General features: G+C 33.8%; 1 protein-coding gene and 1 long non-coding RNA gene across 2 annotated transcripts; one reads left to right on the top strand and one right to left on the bottom strand.

Moving 5' to 3' along the window:
* LOC140008107 (uncharacterized) lies at nucleotides 1-2,608 on the bottom strand. The gene is made up of 3 exons (XR_011815513.1): nucleotides 2,283-2,608; nucleotides 1,066-1,285; nucleotides 1-391 (listed from the first exon to the last, which is right to left on the bottom strand). It is a non-coding gene; the product is annotated as an uncharacterized lncRNA (long non-coding RNA).
* A 1,385-nt stretch (nucleotides 2,609-3,993) lies between these two features.
* Nucleotides 3,994-8,628, top strand: LOC113693279 (protein RETICULATA-RELATED 3, chloroplastic-like). The gene is made up of 2 exons (XM_072053672.1): nucleotides 3,994-4,020; nucleotides 7,870-8,628. The coding sequence occupies exons 1-2, from the start codon at nucleotides 3,994-3,996 to the stop codon at nucleotides 8,626-8,628; spliced, it is 786 nt and encodes a 261-aa protein (XP_071909773.1).
* The last annotated feature ends 1,169 nt before the right edge of the window (nucleotides 8,629-9,797 follow it).

Below are 9,797 nucleotides of genomic sequence, written 5' to 3'. Positions count from 1 at the left end.
TTTTCATTTTACGAATAATTTAAGGTACGATAAATAATGTAGCATCTAACCCTAAATGTCTAATATAACTAAATAAAAAGTATTATCATAGTTTAAAGCACGAGGTTTGATAACAAAACATATCTTGAAATCTGAATCACCCGTCAATGCGCTTCTTGCTCTTATCGCGTGGAGTGGCAGAGCAACCGTATTTCCAACACATTCTCTAGTGCGGTAGATCTTGCTGTAGTTGTAGCCATTCGAACCTTCTAAATAGTGCTTGCACTCCCTTAGGCATTTGTTCATCCTCATCATCAATGGAGTCTACCATGGGAGTCTGATTGCATCTGGGATAGAAATAATCTGTAGATGTAGTGGATGGAGTTTCACGGGGAACGGTGTCTGCGTCTATCTAAAAAATAGGTGAAAAGTCCAATGAGAATCCTAAGAAGTTGTAAGTACAAGCAAGGTCATCATCAAACTCATTATTAATCCCAAATGACAGGAGTAACAAAACAGAGAACGATCTAACACCTACCGTATAGTCGAATGCGAGTATAGGAGTAGTTGTCACAAGAAAATAACCTCTGAAGGCTAGAACACGGAGGTGTAAAGAAAACTCCAGGATGAAAAATTTGAGTGACAATGGTAAAGTTGTGTCAGGCATTTATTGAAGTCTGAGTAGCCTGTATAACAGGCACATCATCATCCTGTAATGAGATGCCCTTCCTACGATGCTTACCTCCCTGGTTCCTATCACGCACTTGTCTAGATAGATGTTCGACAAGCATCTCGAAAAGGGTCGTATAAGAGGTAAATGTACCAACATCCTAATAGTCAAAGGATCCAATGGGCATCTGTATTCCCTGATTCAAGTATTGTAATGTTTCAAAAGCCTCATTTCATATCGATGTTAGACCAGGATGTGTACACTAAGTAGGATTAGGTGGATTGAAGTACCTATTGTAGATTGAGTCGATTCGAGATACGGTATCAACCTATTGAAAGAAAAATTTGTATATTACAGTAATTTAATTTATATATACCATATAGTTAGAAGAAAATAAAAAATATGTAATAATTTACCAAGTCAGCGCACTGTCCCCTATTTTCTCAATGTCCATCACGTTGGGGTTACTGCGAAATAGGCGTAATGAAGCGGATTATACGATTATAGTACCATGTCATGTACTCCTCCATAGACCTGAGCAGATCGCGACGATGGCCTCGAACATATGCACCAACACAATGCTCTTAGTATTCAATCCGACGACTATGGTACTGGCTGATTCCTTCCCGACGCGACCTGACCGGAATAGAGAATGTAATATTTAGTCAGTGTCAACATCGTGGGGTATGGGTAGATGCATCCCATACTACCATAGTACTCACTGTGGAAAGTGAAATTCGACAACCTCCTAATATATCAACAGAACAACTGACCGCTAGATATGTCAATCGGCAAAGCAATAGGTGGAAAGATGTTCAACAAGGTCATCAGAATAAAGCTCCCATATAAACTATGCCAATTAGGAAGTGGAGTTAGTCACGAAAGGAAATCAAATTGACTCTACAATAACAATATTTATTAATGGAATGCCTCCTCAATATCCATCTTGATAAGTTAATCGCAAAAGGATGACACAACATGCGATGTCACATATTTTGTCATAAGGTTGTGGCCCATCAACCCCGTCTAGGAAATTCATTTCCCTATACAGCAGGAACCAGTATTATGGGGTGAATTGTGGGCATTGTCTCCCATGCCCATAATTGTTACGAAAGGATAAATTGTCCAAGTCATATTATTTAGGTATTACAGTGAAATTAGGACATTCCGAAATTCAAAAGCTATGCATTCTCACCTGTAAAAGTATATATGGGCCTGCAGTGTAGCTCGTGGATACATGTGATGCTTTGCAGGAACGGAAATATAAACATGCAAGTGTGGCATTGTTCCAATTGTACTGGCTTATACCCTCTATGTCTCAGATGTAATCTAACCTATGGCAACTGACAACATTGTCGCATGTATCGGTAAAAAATTGTCCTCCAAATAAGATCAATATGTAGCACCGAATATGCTGATGGGCTAATTCTTTCGATGCATCATTTGGAAGAGACTCATACAAAATCTCCAATATGAGTACAAGTTTCAACCTCTCACTCTTAATGTGTCGGGTATCGGGCTTGAACCCTAAAAAAATTACTAAATACTATTAATTAATCAACTTCGACTTAACTGTCAGTTATGCACAACATTAAAACATCAAATCCGTTGCAATTAAAGTTTTAAGTTGTACCTGTTTTGCCAAATGTGACGGAAGTTCAACTTCTTACTCTGGACTTTCACTTATGCTGAGAGGGAAGACAACGATTGCTCAGTCGACAATCCTTTTGAAACCCGTTGTTTTCAACTTAAAAGACACAAGCGAGTTGGAAACACTGCTTTCGGAAGACACTGGCGGCCACAATCCACAAATGGGGAAGAAGAATTCAGGACAATTCTTAGGATATGGGATGGACAATCCACAAATGAGGATGGGCGATAGAGAGAAATGGTGTTGGTACGAGAGAAATGGATGAATTTAACAACCTATTTATAGTAGAAAATTTCTTCGTTTGTAATGATAGGTTCACATCATTTTGTATCAAACCGTTGATCTGCTTAAAATCAACAGCTAAAATTGATCATATTAAATAAAATATATTTTGTCGGTAGAGTATTGGACAATCATTATTGATTAACGGTCATCCCACTTTGCCACATCTAGCAAATCCAGATGTCGCATCCAGCTATTGAAAACATTCAAAAAAAATTCACCTGCAAATTAAAAAACCAACCGTTGATCGACAGTTGATCAACAGTCGTCAAGGTTTCGCCACATCCATATCTGACACTTCCAGTCACTGCTAATGGTAGCGGTGACTGAAAATACTTTTTTAAAAAAATTGTTAACCAAATACTTGCTTTGTTCTGATATAAGAAAAAAAAACCTAAAATAAATTTAATTTTGTTGTACACTGCATTTCTCAATTGCGACGGCCCTAATTTGGGAATAAATTCCCACACAACACCAAATTTGTGATGTTTTGGTATATTAGCAATATTTTGAGAATTTCACCATTCTCATGGGTACATTAATCTATTTATGACAATAGGCTCTGTACTTGTGCACCTCCCACCAAACTAGCAATTGTTTTAAAATTTTTCTTAGTATCACCAAAACGTGAGAAAACCTTTAAAAATTAAAAATAGTAAATATGGCCTTTCTCCTAAGGTATGCGACTTTGAATAGATCATTAGAAAATGAAAATCAAGCACATTAAGTTAAGAAAAAGTTAAATCAATTCATCAATCGAAATATATTGTCTTTAAAAGAAAAATCAATTAACTACTTCATCCTTATTTTGCAAGTTAAGCATTTAAAGCTTCGAAGATATTACAATGTAAATCAAGAATTAGACTGTGACACAGGACAATGGCAAGTGAATGCTATATTTTGATTTAAGTACTAAATTTTCCGAGGGTACATTTGCACATGGAATGGATATTTCCATTAGAAAATGCACAGTAATTTCTTGTAAGAGTGACTTTAATTTGTAATTATTGAATTAAGACATGTAAGGAAAAGTTAAAATTTCTTGGATATGTATAACGATTTGTCTTTATAATTTGTGCTGCTGCTTGGAATAATATATCAATATGGGAATTAGAGGCAACCCTTTCTAAGTTTTATTTTCTTTTAATGTTGAATTATGAGGGAAGTAGTGAATTGAGAATAGAATTCACCACAAAAAATGTGTCATCCTATGAAAACAAGAAGGGTTCGGTTAACACTCGTCAATAGAGATCTTTGGTGTTAACTTTTTTAGTAAAACTGAAATTAAATTGAAAAAATATCTAAATGTAGGGGTAGAATAATGTGTGTGTGTGCATTCACATAGTATGTTAAGTGTGATAAGAGGGACATTGGGTGTTAAATTTGTTGGAAGTGAAACTATTTTGGAAAAATGTTTAAAACCTCATTTGGGAATGCGGTAACTTATAAAGAAACACTCCTGATACAAGTACTTTTAACAAAAGTACTTTTGAATTATCAAAAGTTGTGCTCCTTAAGTTATGAAAAATTAGTTACCAAATATTTCAAAAGTACATTTAATGTTTAAAAGCATTTTTTTTAAACATACCGCAATCACAAATGGGGGCCTAAATATAGGATTATAATAAATATGAGTGTGTGTATTCATTAAGTATAATTTAGGTGTACTAATAAGAGACACCCATTAGAAAAATAAAAAAAAAGAATCATGGATTCCAATAATAGTATAGTACATGGAGGATAAGTTTAGGTTACCTTTTAAAAAGCTCTAACGAGAATGAGTAAATAATTATAGAAAAATATTTGGATTTTTTCTTTTTTTTTATAGAAAAGATCTTTCATTTAATAAATTTGCATTGATGGCAGAAATACATCAAATCAAACAAGACACAGATAAATATAGATCTAAAATCAATACGTATAACAGATTTGAAAAATCAATACAAATAAAGATAGGCTCCAACACATCTTCCATCTAGTTGAATCATTGCAACTTCAGAGATCTGTGCATGTCTTTTAATAATTAGATCAGATTAAAAGTTGGTTCAAGTCCAAAGAGAAGTTTAGATCTGATAATAATAAAAAAAGAATTTACAGATTTTAGAAACTAGATCTACAAAATCTCAAATTCATAGAAAAATATAAAACTAAAACAAAACTCTCACAAAGAACTTTAGGAGAGAATAAAACTCTTATAAAAACAATCTAGGAGAGAAAAACTCTCATTAAGAGATTCTAAGAGAAAAGAATCTCTCACTAGGAAACTTTAGAAGAGAATTTATTCCTACAAGAAAAACTAAAGAACTAGAGAGAGGGTTCCCTTCCATGGGAAAAGACTAGATTTGTCCGGTCTCTCTCCCACGGGTAAGTTAGAAAAGATTTTTGATTGAAGGAGTTCTAAAAAGAATGAGGAGAAAATAAGGAGTTCTAGGAAAAATGAGGCGAAAATAGTTCTAGAGAGACACTGTGATTTATATTCTTTTTTTATGAAGCAACAGTAACAATCTATCGTACTCCTACACTACTCCTATATTATAGAGGAGGAGGGTCCAAAGGGATGTATATAGGGTAGTGCTTCCTTGTGATGCATTAGGCGAGGTCTGAACCCCCGATCTAGTATACAGGAAAGTTTTAAAGAGACTCTTGCTAGCTATTCGACCAAGATCCAATGGTTTCCTTTGACTAGTTAACTATATGTTTTTTCAATAGTGAGGATGATTTCATTTTTTTTTTCTTTTGATACATAAAAGAAGAAGTTGGGTCAACCTAGTAGTAGATGGATTGTGTCCTGAATTGAGTTCTCTTAAAATTGCATATTAGAATTACATATTGTCCCTATTGGCCAGAGTAGAGAACGGCCAGAGTAGAGTTCTCTTAAAAGTCACATATTGTGCCCTCCATTAGAGTATGAAATAAATCTTAGGGTTAATGACAAAGGCACCTTTTGGATTGAAGGAAAGGAAAGGAAAGGAAAGGACACCAATGGAAAAGAAAGAAAAAGAGTGTGGAAGAAAGTGGTTTCCATCCATCTTTTTTGAATTAAGTATGGAAGGAAAAAAAAGAAAATACTAAATTTTTGTTTGGATTGAAAAAGGAGAAGAAAGGAAAGGAAAAGATCAAATGTTAATTTACTAGAAAAGATCGGAAAAAATTGATCCTTTAAAAAAATAAATTATTTCAATAAATTTAGTTCATTTTCCTCGGTTTCCATCCAATTTTGGGCGAAAACCATGATTCAACAAAACAACTAGACCCTCTCCCTCCCTCTTCCTCTCTATCCTTCCCCTCTTCAAAAATCAAACCAAACAACAAAAACTAAATCCCTCTGATTCCCCCTCTTTCCTTTCCCTCTCATTCCCTCAATCCAAACCATGTCAAAAACTCTCCTTAAGTTTTAACCAGTTTTGCACTTTACACCTCAATGTTATTTTTTTCTCACTTTATCCCCTAAACTATTAGTCAACTCTAATTTTATATAACGAAAATGTCAAAAAGGCATTTATACCCCTAAAGTTTAACTCCAATAAATCCCTTTAATGTATAGCATGTTTTGCACTTTATCCTCTAATATAATTTTTCTCTTAATTTGTCTATTTATCCCTAAAATCACTCAAGACATATAATACATTAAAATATCAGTATCCGTAACATAATAATCGTATCTCTATAATTATAGGTTTTTAGATGGAGGAAATACCCCACTAATTTTACATGGTATGGAGAAAAACAAAAATTATTAGTTAAAAAACTATAAAAGTACTATTAAAGGTCTCTAGATTGGGTATGTTTGGATTGAATATTATTTGGACTTTTTAAAAAAATAATATTGCAATACTTTTTGCAATTTGATGTTTGTGAAATGAAAAGGTGGTTGAAAAAAAAATAAATGGATGATTGAGAAATATGCTTATGATGCAACAAAAAAATTTTCAAAAAAATTTAAAGAACTAACCAATTGTTAATAGCATCTAATCATGCTATATTTAAAAAATCACCCTTGAAACTTAGAATCCCAAAGGGATAATTTTAGAAATCTCCCATAACGTTTTTTAAAGTTTTAAAAATGACTTACCCCCCTTATTTTTGAATTTTTGTAACATTGCAATCAAGTTCAAATTATATCATTAAAATACTATGTTTAGGAAAGAGAAAGTTATTTCATTCCAAAGTTACCCTTTTAATTCATTCCAAATTTGTAATGACAAATAAATTATAATCCTTTCATTTTTGAAAACCTGATGGATATATTTTTTAGTAAAAAAAATTATAAGTTTAGAGTTGAGAAATACTTTAACAAATCTTATCAATAATTGGAAGACAATATTTAAGCTGACAAATCATAAATAATTAACAAAGTATGTAAAAACTATTTGAAATATTGTGAAGATATGGAAAATAACTTTTTTCATCTTCTAAACATCTCAAATAAATTCTAAAAGTAATTTAAAATGTTTTACTTTTTCTAAATTTTAAATTCATCTATTCAAATAAATAAAAACTAAAGATTCTAAACAGTTCATAAAATTTATTAAATTCAATCAAAATTGTTTACATAAAAAGAAAGATTTTTCTCATTTGATAATCTAAGGGCATGTGATAAACATATGGATAATTAAAGTTTGGACAAATACTGAAGTTTTTAAATTATAACTAGCCTCCTAAATAGCAAAAATTTTGTAAAAGAAATCTACATTTTTTTCAAAAAAATAATAACAATAATATCTTGTTTATTTCTTACTATGTGACCTTAGAGTACCAAATAGACAAACCTTGAACAAAAAATTACTTTGTAATTTGAAAACATGTTAAATAAAATATTATTACTTGTTTGTACTTTAAAAAAGCATATTGTTTATGGTTGCAATTATTATATGTTGTTTCTTTAAAAGAAGAACATCTTCATGCTTTTTGTCCATATTTTTAACAGATAACTATTATACTTACAATTAAAAAATGAGAAATTTGCCAAATTAGTCCCTAACATTTACCAAAAACACTTTTTTAGTCCCTAACATATAAAATCAGCCAAAATTGTCTCTCACATTTAAATTGTGATCCAATTTGGTCATAATGCTTGTTTTTGCTCATTTCTCTGGCTACAAATAGCATGCCTCTCTCACGTGGTCATATTTTTAGGGGCAAAACCTGAAAACACATTTCATTACCGGTTGAAAGTAAAAGGATAGGGGACCACCACCCTCTTTTCACCTTTCCCCCTCAAATTACAGTTTCAAGAAACCCTAAATTGCATCCCTTAGCGATGATGATGATGACGACAAAGCTGTAGAGTGTGACGGCTTGCGTACTTGGGGACATGGCATCTCATCCTAATTTCGGCCTTAATGAACTGGATTTCGTTTTCTCCACCCTCGTCGTCGGCTCCATTCTCAATTTCCTGCTCATGTATCTCCTGGCACCCACTGCGGGGGCTAGGGGCGCTCCTTCTTCTGGCCGCCTCCCCTCCATCTTCGCCGCCTGTCCTCCCAGCCACATGTTCGAGCTAGGGGCTTACGGCATGTTCAGTCGGATGGGGACTTTTGTGTACAAAGGCGCCCTCTTTGCAGCCGTGGGCTTCGCCGCCGAACTCGTGGGAACTGCCATCTCCAATGCCCTGATCAAGATAAGGAAGAAGAAGGATCCCAATTTCCAGACCCCCAACAAGCCTCCTCCGATGCCTTTGAACGCTCTCACCTGGGGCGTCCACATGGGCGTTAGCAGCAACTTCAGATACCAAGCCCTCAACGGCATCAAGTTTCTGCTTGCCAAGGGCCTTCCCTCTTTTCTCTTCAAAAGCTCCATCGTCGTTTGGAGGTGCTTAAACAATGTCCTTGGAGGGATGTCTTTTGTCGTACTGGCCAAGTTAACAGGATCACAGGCTGCTGCTGCTCCTCCTCCGTCTTCCGCTGCTGCTGAGCTGGAACAACAACAACTAGTCAAGGAGGAGGTGGGTGTCCGGGAAGGTGGTGCTACAGCTGGAGATGTTTTGTCTGCTGACAAAGTCAAGTTGGTTAATGACGGAACAGGAACAGGAGCAAAACAATACTAGTATTAGTACAAATACTAATAATAATGTGTCTGCTTCTTTCTAAGTGAATTTTTTTTAGCTGCAAAACACATGTCGTCGTCATCATCGTCACTAACATTTCCAAGTTATGCTTGTTAATTAGGGGATGCAATTTAGTTCTTGAAACTGTAATTTGAGGGGGAAAGGTGAAAAGGGGGTGGTGGTCCCCTATCCCTTTACTTTCAAACGGTAATGAAATGTATTTTCCGGTTTTGCCCTAAAAATATGACCACGTGAGAGAGGCGTGCTATTTTTAGTCGGAGAAATGAGCAAAAACGAGCATTAGGACCAAATTGGATCACAATTTAAATGTGAGGGACAATTTTGGCTGATTTTATATGTTAGGGATTAAAAAAGTATTTTTGGTAAATGTTATGGACCAATTTGGCAAATTTCCCTTAAAAAAATTAAGGCAATGAAAGGGCATTACTGGAAAGAAATTATTTCTCTTTTCTAAAATGAGTATTTAAATCATATAATTTGAATTAGGTTGAGAATGTTACAAAAATTTGAAAATAGGGGAGGTAAGTGATATTATTAAAACTTTTAGAGTGCTAAGTGAGATTATTAGAAACCTCAGGGGAGGGAGGCTTATGAAATTACCCCTATAAAGAAAATATCTAGCTGTTAAAAGAAAAGTGCAACCATATGCACATTCATAAAGAGAAACTAATAATGTTGGATCTTTTTTAGAATTTTTATAATAATTTCACATATTAATTTTTTAATAACAAATTTTTTCATTATAATTTGAAATTAGCATGATATATCTCTCAATCTAAAAAAAATATAATTATGGGATGAAATTTAACTAGGACTATATCTATAAATATATTATTTTTTTCATTATCATGTTAGGGATATTGGATCTTTGAGACATTATTTATCCTAGGTGTTATAAAATATTGGGATTGACTAACGATTTCAGTGACAAATAGACAAATTGGAAAAAGAATTAGGGGAGGAAGGTTAAATTGGGTGGTAAGGTGGGAGGACTTATAAATAGGAAATCTTGGATTCAAAACCACTCACTTAAAAAAAATGATGTTAGGGGATAAAGTGTAAAATAAGTTAGAAGAATTACTGCATTTAACTATTAAGGGTATAAATGTCTTTTTCACATTATCATTACACAATGTTAGAGTCAACTA

Source organism: Coffea arabica, chromosome 6c (genome assembly GCF_036785885.1).
Source record: "Coffea arabica cultivar ET-39 chromosome 6c, Coffea Arabica ET-39 HiFi, whole genome shotgun sequence".
In the NCBI taxonomy this organism is placed as follows: Eukaryota; Viridiplantae; Streptophyta; class Magnoliopsida; order Gentianales; family Rubiaceae; genus Coffea; species Coffea arabica.
Note: the sequence above shows the minus strand (reverse complement) of the source record. Positions and strands in the feature narration are given on the sequence as shown.